This window comes from Delphinapterus leucas, unplaced genomic scaffold (assembly GCF_059928025.1).
Source record: "Delphinapterus leucas isolate spDelLeu-1000000601 "Yukka" unplaced genomic scaffold, BTC_Dleu_Yukka2 spDelLeu_asBTCV2_sq25, whole genome shotgun sequence".
NCBI lineage: Eukaryota > Metazoa > Chordata > Mammalia > Artiodactyla > Monodontidae > Delphinapterus > Delphinapterus leucas.
In genome coordinates, this window is record NW_028322234.1 from 5956572 (window position 1) to 5975967 (window position 19396).

Below are 19396 nucleotides of genomic sequence, written 5' to 3' on the forward strand. Positions count from 1 at the left end.
GATTTAATTGATATCTATAGGACATTCCATCCGAAAGTAGCTGAATACACTTTCTTCTCAAGTGCACAAGGAACATTCGCCAGGATAGATCACATCTTGGACCACAAATCAAGCCTCGGTAAGTTTAAGAAAACTGAAATCATATCAAGCATCTTTTCCAACCACAGCACTATGAGATTAGAAATCAATTACAGGAAAAAAAAACTGTAAAAAACACACATGGCGGTTAAACAATATGCTACTAAACAACCAATGGAAAGCTGAAGAAATCAAAGAGGAGATAAAAAAATACCCAGAGACAAATGAAAACGAATACATGGCGATACAAAACTTACAGGACACAGCAAAAGCAGTTCTAAGAGGGAATTTTATAGCAATACAATCTCACCTCCAGCAACAAGAAAACTCTCAAATAAACAACCTAACCTTACACCTAAAGCAACCAGAGAAAGAAGAACAAACAAAACCTAAAGTTAGTAGAAGGAAATCATAAAGATCAGAGCAGAAATGCATAGATGAAGAAAACAATAGCAAAGATCAATGAAACTAAAAGCTGGTTCTTTGAGAAGATAAACAAAATTGATAAAACTGGCTGGTAACTTTTTTTGAGGGGGCGTTCTGGGATGCTCTAAAAATCAAATAAAAAAGTCATGGATACCCTCTGCCTCCCCAAAAAAGGAAAGATTCACAAATGTGCATTCAGGGGTTCACAGATGCCCGAAAGCCCATCTCATCCCCTTGGATGAGAGCTCTTAATTCAATGCATGGTCTTCCATTTCTAAGACACAAAGAGACAATTTCTGTACCTTTTCTAGGTACAATGGCTATGTAAGGAAGCAGCAGGCAACAAGAAATACATCTTTTAAAGATCAGCAAAACGCTGAGCTACAGCCACTGGCTGGCTTTGGGGCTCTGGGCAAATGACTGCAGACAGCGAGCCTCAGTTTTCCCATCAGGAAAATGGGCTAACACCACACCCTCCTCACCTACAAGGTTGTTCTGAGGTAGAACAAAATAACAGATGTTGAATGCTCTGAAAACCGGGAGGTTTTCACCAAATATAGAGTGTGGGTCACATGCTCAAATGGGGACCTGTGACCACCTCGGAGAGAGGTGACGTGGTCAGTGCCTTCCCCAAAGGGACATAATTGTAGGGGTACGCAGCATGGGGCTTTCGGATTTATTCTGATCGTTCCACTGCAGGAAGAAAAAGCCTTAGGGATCACCTCCAGCCATGTTCCTGGAGCTGCTAGCTCTTCTAGAGAGGATTAGGGGCACGTCAGAGGCTAGGAAGCCCACAGGCCTTGGCACCAGGCACCAGGTCCCAGACCCACGTCACGGCAGAGAGGCAAGGCCCTTCCACGGGCACCGAGGAAGCCCACCCACTCCAGGACCTCAGAAAGACTACCAAGGGCTTGGGTTGTCCTGGTTGATCTCTACATTCCCCTAAATCTGTCGTAAACACCAGTTTATGGTTTACTTTCAATCTCACAGAGTATCGGTCTGATGCAAGACTGTGAAACTACATACCTGGGTCTGAAAAACTGTCTTTCGAAAGCAATCTATCCTCAGGTAATGCAGGTCAACAAATGGTGATGAATCCTATTGATGACATGGACTCCATACGATGTGATGAGAAGGGCGTTTCACCCCTGAGGTCCTCCCCAAACCCGTCACCCCAGGCTAACCATGAGAAAAACATGGACAGATCTCAACGGGGGACAACATACAAGACAGCTGACCACTCCTCAAAACTGTCAAGGTCATCGAAACCAAGGAAAGTCTGAGAAACTCAGTCCAGAGGCACCTAAGGAGACACGACAACCAAATGCCATGTGAGATCCTGGGACAGAAAAAGGGTATTAAGGAAAAAACTGAGGAGATGTGAATCAGGTGTGGACTTTAGTTAATAATCATATCTCAATATGGGGTTCCTTCAGTAACAAATGTACCAGCCTGAGGTAAGACGTTAAAAAGAGAGGAAATCGTGAGGGGTTTATGGGAACTCTTTGTATTATCTTTGTGATTTCTCTGCACATCTAAAACTGGTCTAAAAAAATTGAGTTTACTAAAATGCAAAAACAAGCAAGTAAGTGCCTCTGTCAGAATGATTCCCTGGCTGGGATAAAGCATTTGGGGTAGGTAGGGGGCTGTCAACAGCCCTGCCCTAGTTGGGGAAGGAAGGGGAGAAGGTAAGACTGGGACCCAGAGACCCAGAACACACACTGAAAAGGAATTTTTCAAGAGAAGGGTTTCTAGGTATCAGAGCCACAGATACCTAGAAACAGGGCCTGTGCGTGCCCTGCCATTTCCAGTAAAGGCTCCTTCTGATGTGGAACATTCTGGGCCTCTTTAAGTCCTGGCAACTGGGGACTTCCCTGGTGGCACAGTGCTTCAGAATATGCCTGCCAGTGCAGGGGACACGGGTTCAAGCCCTGGTCCGGGAAGATCCCACATGCCATGGAGCAACTAAGCCCGTGCACAACAACTACTGAGCCTGTGCTCTAGAGCCCGCGAGCCACGACTACTGAGCCCATGCACCACAACTACTGAAGCCCGTGTGCCTAGAGCCCGTGCTCTGCAACAAGAGAAGCCCCCGCAATGAAAGGCCCGGGCACCGCAATGCAGAGTAGCCCCCGCTGGCCGCAACTATAGAAAGCCCGCGTGCAGCAAAGAAGACCCAACGCTACCAAAAGTAAATAAATAAAATATAAATAATTAAGTCCTGGCAATGGTGTCTCACCCCCTTTCTGCATGGTTTTAAGGTCAGAGGTTCTGCACTGCATTTTTCGGTGCTCAGGCCACTCAGACTCACAAGTTTTGATCATCTTTACCCAAGGGAAGTTGGCCGGGACTGTCTCGTCTCCCTGGGGACGTGAGAAGCAAAGCAGGGGGCAAATCTGCAATATCCTCATCAACTCCTGAGGTCGTCCCAACAGTTATGTCCAAGCTTCTGGAAGGTTCTAGGGGAATTCAGCTGCATCCCGGTGGAAAGCTCTCCCCGTGTGCTGACTCTGTGGAGACCACCCTGCCGGCCTCACCCCTCGTGCAGACTAGACGAGGCCCCAGTGAACTGTATGCAGGAATCTCGTTTCAAACTGCACTGTTGGGACAAAGGGCCACCTGCCCTAGTCGCAGTGAGGTCACAGCCCACCATTTCAGAAGCACGCTGCATCCCGAGGGACAGGGTGACCCTTGAAAACTTCCAAAACTGGCTTTCTCTGCTCAAACACTTAGGATTTAAACGGGAACGTTCGACCTGGTCTTCCACCTCTGCCTGGTCTGCCTCATGTAACATCACGTGTGAACGTTAATGCAAGGAAAACAACGTTTAAGTGGAAAAGAGAGAGGAAAAAAAAGAATTCTAGTGTTTTGTATTAAAATATTTTATATTAATCATTCAAACTTAATTTTTATACAATGAATGCATACATCACCGGGGTGTCTGTCTCAGAGGGAGGTCGGGGAGGCGACGGGGTGGGGTGCGCCCCGCACGCTGGTACTTGCCCAGCTGTGAGCAGGGGATGAAAGGCAGGAGACAGGCGCTTTCCTCTGCTCGTCCTGCTGGTTCCGGGAGGGAGACGGGGATGTCACAGCGAAGAGGTGGATCCTTGGGCGTCTCCTCGGGCCTCCTGCACTGGGATGAGCTGTGTTTCCGTGCCCTGGGTGAGCCACCCAGAGCCCGAGGCCCTCCGACCAGCGAGCCCTTGACATAACAGTGGCTGTGACATGTCACAACGTGAAGCGGGGACCGCCGAGACCGAGTGTGCGTCTATCTATAGGGACTTCCGAGGCCTCGCCTGTGGCAAGCCTGGCCCGCGGCTGTGCTGCCCGCCGGGCGTGAGCACGGGGCCGCGCCTAGGCGGTGGGCATGTCAGCCTTGCTGAGCGCGATGGCCAGCTCGAGGTCCTCCTGCTCCTGCCGCCGCAGCCGCGCCAGCCTCTCCTGCTCCGCCTTCTCGCTCTCCCGCTTGGCCCACGCCAGCTGCTGCTCCTCATTGCCAAACTGCGAAGGAAAAACAGAGGGTGGGTTACACGGCCCCGGCGCTGGCTGCCTGCTTGCTGGGGCGGGGAGGGGTGGGGGCGTGCTGCTGGGCGAGGAGGCGGAGGCCTGTCGTGGGTGGACGGGTGGGTGCGGGGAAACGCAGTGCTGGGGTGTGTGCGGGAAGGTGCCCGGTGTGCAGGTGAAGACCAGGAAACGCCAGAAGCCCTTGTCTTGGTTGGGGAGGGGGAGGGGACGCGCACGCCCCAGTCCTGACCCCCAGTCTGGAAGGGGTCAATGCACTGAGACACAGGGCTGAGTCTGACCTTAACTGCCACCAGAGAAACCAGCCGTTCCGTCCCTGCAGGGACCTGAAGCAGGCGGAAGCCAGGCATGATATCGGGGACACTGAGAGACTTCCAGGGACTCCCCCCCACAGCACGCCCGCGGGGCCTCTTCTCGGGGGACGGCAGGGGCGTCTCTGGAAGCAGCTGGAGAGCAGAGTCAGTGGAACCCCAAGGAGCTGGGACAGCAAACCCCACGAAGCCTGGGCCTGGACGGGCCTTGATGCCCGGGTGAGAGGCGCTGGGGCTGGAGAGTTCCGGTTCAAACAGATCTCTGCGTCTCAAACGCGTAAAGGGGCCTTGAGGCCAAGCAAGACGATGAGGTCCTGAAACGCAGCATCTCCGTCTCAGCCACAGTCCCAGGAGCTCTGGGAGACGCTCAGAGCCGCCTTGTACTTGGACGTTTACAGGAGCCCTGGCATTTACACCGCCATCTGGTCCAGGAGTTTTTTATTCCTGGGGTCCTTTTCCGAAAGGTTCAACTTTTTAAAGAATAATTTTTTAAAACAAGGGAAGAAATCGTTTTGATCCTGAGATGGGTGAATTCAAACCATTCGGGGTACCTTAGCTCTATGGAAAGAAAAGCAAAGCCAGACCTCACACGCTCTTCCCCTGGTGGGGGTCCCCAGCCCCCCGAGGCCCCCAGTTGCTGTACTCTGCCTCCAGTTGAGGGGCCTCCAGCACCACTGGCCCCGAGCAGAGCTGCAGCCCATTCGGACCCCTGGCCTGCCTGGATCAGCGTCTCTCTTCCGTGCACTGACTCTGGCTGGCTCTCTGCTAAGCACTGGATGACACACCAAAGGTAAAGGGGGGCCTGGCGCCACTCGGGAACAAACAGACCTACAGACAATCCCAACCTGAGAGAGGCTCTTGTGGAGCCCCGCGGCAGGAACAGAGACAGGAATTCATGGCTACTTCTTCACACACACAGTCTGAGTGGCAACCCAGGAGGTGGGCTGACAGTTGAGAACACTGAAGCCTGGGGGTGGAGGTACAGGTGGCTGCAGAGCCTGGGCCCTCGGGACTCTGGACCTCCTCCCTGGTTTGGGGGGCAGTGGGGATGGCAGTGGTCAGCTGTAACTGCAGAGTTGAGGGCACAGGACAGGCCCTGGAGGTCTGGGCACCATCCCCAGTGAGGTGCCACCTCTTGGGCGCCAAGTGCTCAAACTTGGTCTGCCAGAACAGAGCACAGGGTGGAAGGGGCCAGACCTTGAGGGGCTTACAGGCCCCAGAAGGGAGCTAAGATTCTCCTGAGGAGGCTCCCTGGGCAAGCGAACAGGGCGATGGGGTTGGCAGCTTCTGAATGTTTCATGACCTGACAGCCAGTGTGCGGGTGAGGCAGGGCCAGACAGCGGGGACTGGGGCTGGGAAGGGCTGGGTTGGGGGAGGCTGCTTTGGAGCTGGATGTGGCCCCGAGGAGGAGAAGGAGGAAGCAGGACAGCCCGGGAGGCCTCTCTCCACCTGCCTGGGGAGTGAGACAGGGGCAGGTAAGGGTCAGCACGAAGAGGGGCCATCCCCGGGAACAAAGGCTGGTCCTTGTTTTCTAGAGAAACTGCCCAGAAAAATGCTCAGAGGGCTGATGGGTCTCCAAGTTGGACTCCTGAAAGCCAGTCCCCGCCCCTCGTGTTTCCACCACTGGTCACAGATAATCGCCCTCCCCCCCCCACCGCCACCGCCCCACCGTATTCTTTGGGGAATTTTTCAACACCTCTTCAGGAGAAAAACAAGGAAAAAACAACAAATGCTGATGGGAATGACTGCGGTGCTGCTGACAGCAGCGGGAGGGGACAGCTGGGCTGACAGGGACCTCGCCCTTGCCAGCTCAGAGGAGGGGGCGGGTAGGGGCCAACAAGTAATGACCGGGGTGGTCCACACCAAAGCTGAAAACCAAGGCCCGGAGGGGTCAAGGGATTGGCTGAGGTCACATGGCCAGGGACGGGCAGGCTGGGCCCACGCCACGGTGCCTGCTCAGCCCGGGTGCCTCCTGCTCAAGGAGTCTGTGTGTTCACAGTAAACGTGCCGACAGGAACGTTCTAGATGCCTTCGGAGTGGACTGGTTTGAGGCCAGCTTAGGATCCAGGATGGAGACTCGCAGCAGGCACGTGGTCTGCTTGCACTTGAGGAGCACAACAGGCTGTGATGTCTGAGGGATACTGGAGGAAGGGGCTTCTCTGTGGCTCCCTCTGTGTCTCGGAGCAGCAGAAAATCCTTCCCCCGGCCCCGGTGGAGATACCTTGACCGGGCCGCGGTCTTGTCTTCTGACCTGGATGCGTTACACGCCGGCGCGAATCTGGACCGCCTGAGGGTGCAGGAGCTGCTCTGTAAACGGCAAGCTCCGATTTCTGCTTCACTCTTGTGCCGTCGAGGAACCGAGACCCGGCTGGGCACGAGCATTCTGCTCTTCCGAGATACCTCCCGCGCCGGGGCCTGACGGACTCTAAGCGGTTTGTTTTCGGCGGCCTCTCCACAGAAATCCGAGGTTCAGAGGCCTCTGAAGAGGCACGTGAAGCACCGGCACCCTTCCTCCCCAGGGATCGACATGTGCACCCGTCTGCCATCATCACGCGTGGGGACACTTCTAGCCACTTCCCATTAACTCGCTTATCCTGCTATTGCAAGGATAGCAGGATAATGCATGTGGGATCTGCGGCATGTGGGATCTTCCCGGACCGGGGCACGAACCCGTGTCCCCTGCATCGGCAGGCAGACCCTCAACCACTGCGCCACCAGGGAAGCATCCGACTCGTTTGACGGCGCAAAGCGTGACTGATCCTGTCTGATATTTGCTCTGCTCTTAATGCAGACTTCCCAAAAGAAAGCGCTGTTTTGCTCACCTCTAAATACTACTTCCTAGTAAACACATTCACCTGAGACTGAAAGGCTTGTTTTAAAAGAAATACCAGAGAGATTTCCTGTGAGCCGCTACAAGCACAAGTAACCCACTGACGGAAACTGGGGGCTTATAAATGAGAGGGTTCCAGAGTGGCAGAGCCAAGGGGGGGCGGGATTGAGTACACTTGTGACACTGGCGTCCCTGAACTCCAACACGGACCAAGCTGCTTTTGCACGGGTAACAACATGTCCTGATGGCACGCTTAGAACATCCAATCTGAAAGAGTCACGCTGCCAGGCTGCTGGGCAGTTAGAGACCTCTCTGCATTTACTCAGGGAAGCTGAAGTACACAAACCAGAGGAACCAACTTTGGCCTTGAGTTGGCATGTATATTTGAGGTCCAGTGAACACAGAAACCACCGGCCAATGGACTGAGCCCCCGGACGCCATGAAAACGCAAGGACATCCTGAGTCCCTGGAGGTGGGACACTTTTGACCATGTTTTGGACCATGGTATGACTGAGAGGACAAACCAAACCAATTACGTGTCCTGCCTCCCATGCATCCCATCCCATTAGAGTGGGCTGAATCTCCCAGTCAGGTGATTTCCCCTGGAAAGACTGGGGCGTCTGAAACGGGAAAGGTGATTTTAAACGTAAAACAGCAGGGCTGCAAACTGGGCAGAATCCAATTCCTCACCTGCAGTTGAGGGTGATTAAATCCCAGGGGTGTTTTAAAATCGTTGTTAACAACTGTGCTGGAATGACCAGAAATGATGTGTCAAATGATAACTTGAAATCTTGGGGTTTTAAAAAAAAAAGTTTTCCAAAAACCAGCTGGGGACGGGGGGGTGGGGTGGGCACAGGAAATAGAACTGTGCATTTCAGAGAGAGAACAGTCATTTCTTCCAATTGCCATTCAAATCCACTTACCCTTCCGCCCTACCCTAGAGTACCTGAGTCATGCGTGAATAGCTCTATTTTTTTTCATCAGTGTTTCACAGTTTTTCCATTGAAAAATAAAGGCAGTGCTATCTAAGAAACTGTAGATAAAGCGGGTTTTGTTTCTGGCTTTTATTAACAATGTTGCCACTTGTATATATATCCACACTGTGCCCTGGCTGTCAGCAAAACCCCGCTAACTGCAGTCATAAAATATTTACAGGTCGCCAAGAGCCAGGAATGTGTCGGCGTCTTGGGCGATTTCAATAAGCCACGACAGCTGTGCGCGAGGTGGATCTGAAAGGAACTGGGTGTTCACTGGGCACTGATACGGCAGAGCGTGCTTTAAGACGGATATTCTAGGAGTGGAAGCATCTATAAACAACACATCTCACAACGAACGAGGAAACTGCAAAATCGAGGGAAGAAAACCTTTTAAAAAACACAGGTGCGCAACAGACAGTGAAACTGATTCTGGGAAGACAACGTCTGAAGCTCTCTGAGAACAAGATCTCTGGGTACTGATGAGGGTACTGAAAACACTCTAATGTGACAGCGTTTTACAATCTGGAATCTTTTTTCACACCAAGACGCAAAACCAGACTTTCAAAATCCCTGGATTAGCTTCGAAAAAGGCACTTAACTCTGCGAATGGCTTTCTGAGTTTTTGGGTTTTCTCCCTGCAAAAGGAAGGGGATTCAGAGTGGCTGTTCTAGGTTGCATTTCAGTTTTCATTGTAGCTGGTAACTGAAATAAAAGTTTTAAAAAATCAAATTTGCTTTCCCTTCATGTGATCCGGCTGGGTCCTTCAATTCGCACTTGCTGCCCAAAATGCACTGGGTGGGACCATCAGAACTCCCCCACAAAGACTTTTTTGAGGACAGCAAGACCCGAATGTAACCTTAGCAGTCTTGTTTTCGTACTTCAGAAGCGTCTGATGTCGTGGCTTCCAAAAAAATCAATGAACACAACAGGCTCTGGGCAACAGAACTAATACAAAGAGTCTACCGTGAAGGACAGAAAAACAGGCATACTGGGCCACCCTGCTGGAAGAAAACGTGCCCTTATCACAGAGTATCCAAACCAGAGCTCTTTTTTTTTTATTGAGAAACCGTTTTTCTTACAGAAAGCAGCAGTACAGAATAAATAACACGGGTGATGGTGTGAGGTACCGGGAGACTTGAGCCAGGAGGAGGTTTGCCATTCGAAAGAGACAAAAAAGAAATAACCCCAAAGAAGCTGCAAGCGTAGGGAGGGGAGGGAATGGCGCGGAGGCGGAGAACTTAACTTACAGAGGTGAAGTCTGCAAAGCCCAAGGAGGAGGCTTTAGAAGGTTTAGCTGAAGAGGAGGGAGCAAATGGATCTTTTCCACTAAACGGGTCCCCAAACCCCTTTTTATTTTGGAACGGGTCACTGCTGTCAGCCCCGAGTGGCTGGAATGGATCGGGGGGCTCGGGAAAGTCTGCAGAACCAAGCTGGCTTACGGGTGTACTTTTACCTGGAAAGTTTAGGAGAAGAAAAAAAAAAAGGAGAAAAAAAAGAAATACAAGTTACTGACCACGGACAGAACAGAGTCCTGACTGAAGAGCCTGGGCACCAGCTCCCTGGGAAACCCTATCCCTCTTTGGAAAGAGCTGGAATGCCGCTCGTGGGACAGACCCCGGGGAATCTGCGTGGATCTTGGCTTTCCTCTCCATTTATCCCGGAGGCTTAATGGTTTGTGGGCGTTACAAGAAAAGCACTTCAGATGACCCCCTCCCCTCCCCTCCCACCGCAGCTAAAATTTACATCATCTTTAAAAAGCTCACATGCAGGCGTGTTTCAAAGTGATTCATTTTAGCATGGCAACACATTTACTATCACACTGAGTTTTTAAAAAGTCATGGCTGAGCAGAAAAATACACTGCAAGCTTCCAACAATTAAAAAAAAGGGGGTGGAGATTACTTGCAACTAAACAGGGCGATTAGTTTCACAATGTGGTGTGTGTAGAGTTAGCCGTGTTAGTCGTGAGGGTCCGGAGGCAGCTCACCAGACAAACCCACTCTGCCGTCCTGGGTTTAAATTCGTTTCCAGCTCCCGCTTCTGTCCCTTTGGCTCCAAGGGGCAGGCTTTGGGCCTTTCTGGGCTCTTGCCAAGAGGGTGGCTCTGGGATGCCCCGGTCCTGGCAAGGCAGATCTCCACGGGGACGCGGGAGAGAGGTGTTTAGAATTGGAGGGAAATGAGGTTGTGAGGCCATGCTTCGGGGGTATGGCCTGAGGACAGGTGGCTTCTCCCAACAAATCCTGCCAATATGTCAGAACAATCCGCTAGGAACCTGAACCTTCTCCAGGCCTGCTTGGCAAGAGGGGGGCGGGGGGCCCACGTGATGAGCCTCAGGGATCTGCCTGTTTTGCAGGCCAGGTTCCTGCCTGATGCCATTCATTTGCCCAACAGCTGCCCAGGGTACTGGGGTAACCCAGGGGGTGAGACGTTCAATTTGGCAGCTCTGTGTCCAAGCCCGGGCTAGAGGCTCAAGGATACTTAACATGATTCTGATTTGTTAACTGAGCTGCCTATGTTTACTCTTGCAATTTCAAAGTAATGTGCAAAAAGAACCCAAAAGCCGAGGGTCACATTCCACAGAAGACCCTGGACATCCAGCTGCACGTCCAGAGAATGCCCCTGGCCCTGAGCTACAGCTGACCCCTGTAGCACCTGAGCCCAGGACGCCTGCCTTCTTCACCTTGCTCGCCTCCGCCACCCCACCTGCCCGCACGTCCATCTCCGTGCCCAGCTCCAAAACCACCCTCTCTGACGCTGCTTCCCAGGCCACATTTCTGACCGCCTCAAGGTGTCCCTAACGACTCCTGCCTCTGTCACCCTTAGTTCTGAGACCCAGATGAGGACAAACCCCTCAGCTCCAGCTGGCCTCAGTTTCCTGTCTGGGAAGTGGGAACGAAGAGGTAGGGGTCAGACCAGGTGACTGGTGCACGGCATGCTCCTCGGGGCTGCACGGGGCTGCGCCCCACTCCAGGCCACTCAGCATCCGGCACCGCAGTGCCTGCGCAAGCAGGGCTCAGTGTGTGTGGGGCCTGTGAGAGCCTGGCCCGAGGCCCCCCTGGACACGCAAGTTTATTTACTTGTCACTCGACGCAGCAGCTGGGTGGCCGTAAGGTACAAATGCCACCCTGTCTGTCAGCTTCACCCATGCATGAGAAATTCGAGTTACCAGTGACGCGGTCCCGCCTGGGAGAGCCCACGGAGAAGAGATGGGCGCCGAGCCCACCAGAAGCACTGGTTAAAATCCCCACACCCCATCCCACCTGAATCGGGACTTCTGGGTGGGCGGGGGATGCCAGTGCATGGATGCCCCCACCGACAGCTGGAACACAGAGGCCCCAAGCCGCCCCCTCCCGTCAGAGCTGCTGCTGGTTTCTTTTTGCTTGTTCAAGGAAACCGAGAGTCTTAACTTCCCGAGGCTTGCCCAGGACTCTGAGACACATGCAGCCCTGCACCCAGCCCTCTGTTGCTTCCTGCGGTCAGAGCGGAGCACCTCTATGCCCTTGCCTGTGGCCTAATGGGGCCCCTTTGCTGACCCCTGGCCTTTGCAGGCTCTCACTGTCACGAGCAGCACCCCCACGCACGTGTGTTTATTTATAGGAGATGTTTCTGGAGGTGGAGCTGTGGGTCAGAAGGTGTGCCCACTGCAGCCTGGCCTTCCCTGTCACACTGCCTGTCCCAGGCTCCGACAGTATACACCCCGACCAAGAAGGGAGGGTGGAGAGGAGGCTGTAGGCTGGGACATCGGTCAACCTCTCCCTGTGGCCACGAATCAGTTCAGTCAGCCCTGAGGCCCAATAAGCCAGGTGAGCCACCGACAAAGCCCCTGGGTGGGGGGCCCTTCCCCAGAAGGGCGGTGCCAAGTCCCGCGGCACAGCAGGAATTAGGGCCTCTCTCCCCCAGGGTAACTGCTTCTCAGGGTGAAGTCCTGGGGCTGATCCCCACGACCCATCTTCTGTGCAGGCTGAGTTCTCTACCTCTGGTCCCTTCTCTCCTACTTGTGACAGAGCCACAGACCTCAGGCTGCCCACCCCACCCAGCACCAAATGCCCCTCCCTGAGACATTCTCCCTGCTGTTGGCTATCCCGCCTCCTCCTCTCCCTCCTGGACCTCAGCCCCTAGGCTTCAGAGAGCAGGGCGATCTGGGTGCTGGCTTTGAAGAAATGCCTCCCCCAAGGCCACCTTACACAACCAGCCTACTCCCTGGTCCAAGGGTCGAGCCGATGGGTGAGCCAAGGCCTCCCGCGCTACCGTGTTGCCGCGGACCCCTTCCCCTCTCTTCAGAGGCGAGCGTGCAGCTCTGGCGGGAGGGGTCGGGCAAGAGCTGCCCGGCAGCGTGTCAACTCCAGGCTGTGCAGCTGCGAGCAGTCGGCAGCCAGGCGGAGCCCAGGGGCACCCTGGGCAGGAGGGAGGGTGGGCGTGAGGCAGGGTGCTCTGGTCCACATGGCCGCACCACCACCTCAGGCAAGTGGTCCTCACCTCTCCCGGGTCCCTGGGAATCACCCCTGCGACAGCCACTGGCTGCTCACCCTCTCAGCTTCTCACCCCATGGGCCATCCACACCCAGCAAGGTGGCCTTTTAACGCAGAGCTGACCCGACACTGCCGAGCTCTCCCCGCTGCTCTGGGAATACACACCCCAGCCTCGGCCATCCTGCCCCTGCCCAGCGCAGTCCTCTCCATTTGCTGCTGCCCAGGCTGGAACGCTCTTCCTCGTGTGGGTGCCGCACACACAGAGGCCGCCCTCCCCACTTCTGGCTCAGACACCTCTGCAGCCCTCGTCATGCTCCGTCGTTATTATGTCACTTGCTGCGTATTTTCTCTCTTTCCCAACAGAACGTGAGCTCCACGAGGGTGAGGGCCCTGCTGTCCTCAGCTGTGTCCCTGCTGCCTAGGGCAGGGCCCGCTGCTTAGACCCCTCTGTTGAACGGAGCTTTCTAACATGCAAGCTCCACCATGCCTGGCCCTGCCCTGGGGGCCCGCATCCGCTGTGGCGAATCCAGAAGGCCCTACAGCCCACACGAAACCCTTCCCGACTTCATCCCCCAACAGCCCTCCAGGGCCTGAGCGGCACCTCCCCCCCCCCAGGACCCCCCAACCCAGGGATTCTTTTCAGACAGTCCCTCTGCCCAGGTGGCATCTCCACCTCAAACGCCTGTGACCCGCTGTCTCCCCATGCCTGTGTTCAGCCCTCCCAGCTCAGCCCTGGGCAGGGAGTGGGGTGTGGGCCCCTGGAAGACGGTGCAAAGCACGGCCACCACCCCACTCAGCCTTGCTCTCTCAGCCTCAGTTTCCTTATCCATGAAGTGGGGTTGTGATGGGCTGAATTGGTTCCCCTCGCAGCGCCCCCCAATTCACTATGTTCAGGTCCTCTCCCCCAGTACCTCGGAATGTGACTGCCTTTGGACACGGGATCTTTGCAGAAGTAATTAAATTAGTATGAGGTCCTATGAGTGGGCCCTAATCCAATAGGACTGGTGATCTTGGAAGCAGAGGAAAGTCGGACACAGACATGCACAGAGCGGAGACCACGGGAAGACACGGGGGGAGGACGCTGTCTACAAGCCAAGCAGAGAGGCCTCAGGAGAAACCAACCCTACCTATACCTTGATCTCGGACTTGCAGCCTCCAAATCTGTGAGACGATCAGTTTCGGCTGTCTAAGCCACCCAGTCTGTGGTATTTGTTACGGCGGCCCTAGCACACTCACACAGGGTAATAGAGCACCGGCTGTGCACGGCTGCCGGAGCCGGGCTCGGCCTGGGATGGGCTGCCTGCTTTCGTAAATCAAGCGTTACTGGTCTGCCAATGCCAGGCCAGGCTGGCGCAGCTCCAATCCCTAGAGGTCAGGACAGCTTGCCCCTATGGGCCCCACTAGGAAACCGAGGACCCCTGACTGCAGCTCTCTGCTCTAACAGAGCCACTCGTATGTCCTGTGAGCAGCGTGGTGGGCATGTGCAGCCCCTGGGCAACAGTGTCCTCCCCTTGAACTGCTGAGTTGTGTGCACTGGCCGCCACCATCCTGCTTCCTCAGTGCCTCCAGGCAGCCTCCTTCTGCAGGGTGGAGTAGCACCACGCCCCAGGTGTGCTCCACACCCACCACAGAGTCCCCCTGCAGGGCGCACCAAGATGCAGACCCCGCCTCGCTCTCCAAACCCCAAGCCGGGGCATCACTGGGGCTTGATCGTGGACGGACAGACATGTTCCCGAGTGAACTATGCTCGGGGGGTGGGGGGGTGGCCTGAAACACCTGCAGCCTTCTCTGGGCCCAGGGTGATGGGTCCTCACCTGCGAACTGAGCCGGTATAATGTGTGCCTCTGGCAGGGGCACTCTGGGAGACGCGGTCCTGAGGGGTGGTGACACTGAGGGAAGGGACACTGACCTCAGCGGGCACAGTCCCTGCAGCCTGGCCACCGCGGCCTCCTTCCCATAGCAACTAGCGACTTCCACCATGCTGACCGCCCTGCACTGTCCAGCACGGCCAGTCTCCCCCGGCCCTGACACAGCCTTTCCCTTCCCCTGGAAGACCCTTCTCCAGGGCTCACTCCACCCCCGCAGGCTTCCCCACTGCCCTGTCTACCTCCCGTGCACCAACCTGTCTTGGTCTAGCCTCCAGCACACCTGAGGGTCAGCTCCACGTAGGCGGGGCTCAGCACACTGCAGGTGCCAGTAATACCACCCCCTCTTCCTGGTGGGGGTCCTCATGGGCGGGGTGCCACCACCCAGGCTCCACAGGGCCATCCTGAGGGGCCTGAGGCCTTTGGGGGAACCCCACTGATGAGCCAGGAAGGCATCTGGCTTCCCTCCTTTGCAAGAAAGGGCAACAAGTATTCATCGGTGCACTCTTGGGCTAATTTTTTTAAAATCAGAAACTAAAAGAATGGACCAAATAGCAAAATCCAAATCCAATTTAAAGTAAGAGTTGCCAGGGACAGGCTGAAAAGCCCAGGGCCCAGAGCAGCCTCCGGTTCCAGCAGCAAGTCCAGGGTGGACGGCTGCTTGACTTCCTGGAGCACTTCTTGCAGGAGCTGCTCACAAAGGGCAGACATCTGAGCCGGGATAAGTGGGTCAGTCGACCCCAGCCAGGCCCTGAGAGCGACCACAACAGTCCAAATGTTCAAATAAACACATCATCACCCACTTGTGCGCTTTTCTTTTTTTTCCTTTTTCAATTAAGAAGACCTTCCTCCCCTGCTTTGGGGAATTTTTTTTTTTTTTAATCAGTTTTTGGTGGGGGGTGGGGGGCAGTTAAGAATCCAGCCAGCTAGAATGTCAAGTTGAGGTTTCCGACAAGCAAAGAGATGATCGGGGAGATGAGAACTGTCAATCATGTCAAGCACAGCCCAGGACTGGTTTTACTCTGCTGCCGAAACCGTTGTTATTTAGAAATCATGACTGTGTTAATATGAAACCAGGGCACATCAACTGCTCCTGTTTTCGGGGGCGTGAGGGGGAGAAAAACAAACGGTTTTTTCTCGGTTATCTGTTTTTGCGCTCAGGCACAGAGGCTGAATTATCGGACCTGGCACGTGCGAAATCGGTGGCATCCCCGGATCGGCCTGACACGATGCTCACGAGCATAGGCTTCTTACAAAGAAACCCTCGCCCTGATTGCCCTTGGTCCAAACTTCCCACTCTGCGCCCCCGTTTATTTTTAGCAGCTGCACTTTTAAAACATTCTGGGGCTAGTTCCTGCTTTTATGTAACCACTTCTGCTAACTCTTTAATTGTTTTTTTTTTTTTTCCAATTTTCTGAGGTGTTGCTCATCTCAAACGGGACAAAGTAACTCGATCTGCCTCCGTGCCCCCTGAGCAAAGTCGGCTGCCTGGCTTTATGCCTTTCCATGGCTCCGGGTACTGAGAGTAAGGAAAAAGCTTGACTGGGCGTGTTTCAGTGAAGAGAGCACAGATCACCCTTTTTTTTTTTTTTTTTTAATTTTGGTATAAAGCTAACCAGGATGATACCTGGCCTGTCATTCCTAGACACCTGCCCAGGGAAGGGAGCCCTGAGCGTAGGGGAGGCTGTGACTGCAGAGGCTGGAGCCTGTGACTTCCAGCCCTGGGGGCTGGCTGGAAGCTGCTGCCGCGCCCCCCAGAGAGACTCTCCATCACTCAGAGGAGTCTTCATGACCAGAGGGAGGAACGCAAGGTTGAGGATAGGACAGAATAGGACTTATTTCAAACCGCAGCAGTTTCAGCAGCTACCCCAGCGGTGCACCGAAACCACACACAGGACAGCCTTGAGCAAAAACAGTATGAACCCGATGGTTTACCACGGTGTGTGCTGTTAAAAAAAACTTCGGTGGCCGGCCCCACCCTGGTAGCAATGTCTTTTATTCCCCTACTTCTGAACTTTCCGAGGCCACACAGGCCCCCGGCAACCCAGCAGTGGTGAAGCCCGTGCCGACCCTCCCTCCTCGCCTCTCGGGAAGCTCTCTGCCGGGAGGGTCCCTGCAGCGGCGGTGAGCGGAGAGAATGATAGAACACAAACCCCCCTCAACATACAAATGTGAACACTGAAAGAAGCCAGGTTCTCTTGCTTGAAATTCTTTACTTAGAAGAAAAGTAAGAGGGTTGGGTGATTTGGGGGTGGGGGGTCTCAATAAATCGGATGAATGAAAATATCAAAAATAGACATGAGTCTGAGTGTATGTTTTCATCCCAACCAGATACTTGCTGCGTTCTATTTATAAGATTGAGGGCTGCAGTTGGGAAATGCAGTTCTGTAGATGAGACTTAAATACAAAAACAACAAAACACAAAAATAAAAAACAAAGGTTTGTGGTCAGGACAGCTGCCCCACCTGAGCTACTACCCTACACAACACAGGACGTTCCCAAACTGCCATTCGTTGCAACGCGGGACGTCCACACAACTGTCACTCGTCCTACACTACGGGGGACGCCTACACAACAGTCACTCATCCTACACTACAGGGGACGCCTACACAACTGTCACCCGTCCTACACTATAGGGGACGCCTACACAACTGCCAGGCTTCCGAGAGTCGTACTACACAGGAGAGCTGTGGCTGGGAGGAGGCACTCCTTGTCACCTTGGTGCCTCCCTTCCTGCCCCCTTAAACCCACCAACAAAGCTTAACTGGGGGGAGAGAGAAAGCAGGCTGTCCGGAGCACAACCTTTCACATCCATAATCACTTGGGAACATTTTACTGAAGAAGATCGCTTTTCACCAACACACGTGAAAAACACACGTCCCCCTGTGGCGGGATGGGGCGGGAGAGCGAGGAGAGCTAATTTCTCAGGACGTGACCCACAGGGCCACCCAAGTGGCTTGCCAGCGAGGAGTCCTGCAGACACCAGCCCCGCTCGCTGTGGCTGATGCACACGCGAGGAGAAGGCAAGCCCGGCAGATCAAAGCCATGCCAAGCAGCACAGTGCCGGCAGATAAAATCTGAGGTCCCCACCATCACAATCTTGAGATTTTCCACTAAAAATATTTACCGAATTTTAAGAAAAATCTGCTTAATGCATTGAAGGGAACAGGATGAGGTTTGGTTCTGAACTGTTGAGAAAGGCTGAACAAATATTTACTATCATCCACCGGGTGCCCCCTGAACTGATGCGTTTTTCATTCTCTGTGAGCTGCCCAGGGTAGTCAAGGCCGAGGAGCCCACTGGATGTGAGGTCTTCGCACTGTCGGAAGGAAAAGGAGAGAAGGGGGAAAAGTTGCCACACTTTTAGGGTCCCCAAAAGACAAATATCCTTTGGACTGAAAAATACAATTTTCAAGGTTTCCACGAAAAGCTCCTAAGACATTCATAAGAAACCTGACAGGGGCTACTTTAGTTCTGCAGCAAAAACAGGGAGTGGGTACATGACATATAAACGAATTTACAAATCACAAATCAGTCTTTGCAACTAAAATAATGCAGACTGGCAGGTCTCACAGTTCTGCTTTTTGAAAAATCATATTTGTTCTTTGATTTGCGCCTGCAACACACTCTGCTGAATCAGCCCTGTGTGCTGGCTTGCCTCGTCCCTCTGAGGGGCCTAGGGTGCCTTGCGGGGGGACAAGGGAGATGTTAGCTACAGCCTGGTGGGGAGAGCCCTGGGGCCGCGGTGGCCCAGGCTTTGTTCCTCCGTATAGAGCAGTGCCAATGCTGCCAGAACGCCACCACTGCACGGGCAGAGAGGCGCCGTGCCCACATTTAACAAAATCCCCAGGGTGCCACACGGCGGGTCTGGAAGCCAGTTTGAAGGCACTTGTGCACTGGAGGGGGGCGTGCAGAGCCCACCCGGAGCCCCCTCCCATTGTCGGGGCCGCATGAAAGGAGCCAGAGAGCCTGCAGTAGATGGGGGACCCGCCCACTCTCACTCCCTTTACAGCCAGTTCCCACCACCCACTCAGATACACACATGTGCTGTTTTTCAACTGACAATGGCGGCGGCCGGGGGTTGACTCAGTGCTCTGAATGTGAGAGATGAGGGACCACATTCACCCCATCAGAACAGCAAGGGCTGCACAAGGAACATCTTCCTGGGCCCCCTCACCTTGCTGTAGGTGGAACCAAGGGGCTGCAGGAGGCCTGGGGGCAGGTACACGAGGCACCCCCCGGCGGCCGGGGAGGGGGCCACGGTCAAGGTGGCAGCTGCTGTCTGTTCACACGGATGCACAGACACCAGAGAGGGGAGTCCACACTCTCTGGGCCTGCACCCTAACACGAGGCCCTGCTATACCCCGCCACCAGAGCCCAGCTGGCTGAGCCCTGACTCCTCTGCTCCAGAACCCCAAGCCTGGGCACTTGCACCCCGCTGAACGATAGGCAACAAGAGCGTCACTCAACTCCCACTCAATCCACCGCTCGATTCCGGGTGCAGGAGGGTGGGCGTGTGCTAAGGTAGGCAAATGCTTCTATTTTCGAACTCTGCCAACTTTGAGAACAGAAATTCACCCCAAAGAGCAATTCATCTCCAGGCGTTTTACAGGTTAAGAAGCTGAGAGGACAATGGCTTTTCTCCCTCTGCTGGGAGCCGGCTCTCGAGCACACGCTGGCAGGGGTCCCGCCCAGCCCTGGCACAGAAGCTCCCGGCGGGCAGGGGGTGGCCGGCGGGAAAGGAGGACTCCGCCAGGCTGGGCGCCTGAGGCTCCCCTGGAGCACCCCAACCCTGGCTGGCTGGCAACTGCCACAATTTTCCAGGCTCCTCGAGCTGGCAGTGAACTGCTTTTGTCCCGTTCTAGAACTTAACAGGTACCCACCAAATTATCTCTCTGAAATCATCGTGGGAACGGAATT

General features: G+C 54.4%; 1 protein-coding gene across 20 annotated transcripts in view; it reads right to left on the bottom strand.

The window, feature by feature from the left end:
- Positions 1 to 3355: 3355 nt before the first annotated feature.
- The window catches only part of EPS15L1 (epidermal growth factor receptor pathway substrate 15 like 1), a 100012-nt gene continuing 83971 nt past the window's right edge, over positions 3356 to 19396 (bottom strand). For 5 of the 20 annotated variants that reach the window (XM_022558732.2, XM_089905226.1, XM_089905224.1 and 2 more), the window contains 2 exons: positions 9392 to 9597; positions 3358 to 4005 (listed from right to left, as the gene is read on the bottom strand). In XM_022558732.2, the coding sequence (XP_022414440.1) occupies positions 3859 to 4005; positions 9392 to 9597 (353 nt within the window). In that variant the 3' untranslated portion in view covers positions 3358 to 3858. Of the gene's footprint in view, positions 4006 to 9391; positions 9598 to 13220; positions 17796 to 19396 lie in introns of those variants that run through there. The other 15 variants (XM_022558736.2, XM_022558735.2, XM_089905227.1 and 12 more) reach the window with 11 other exon arrangements.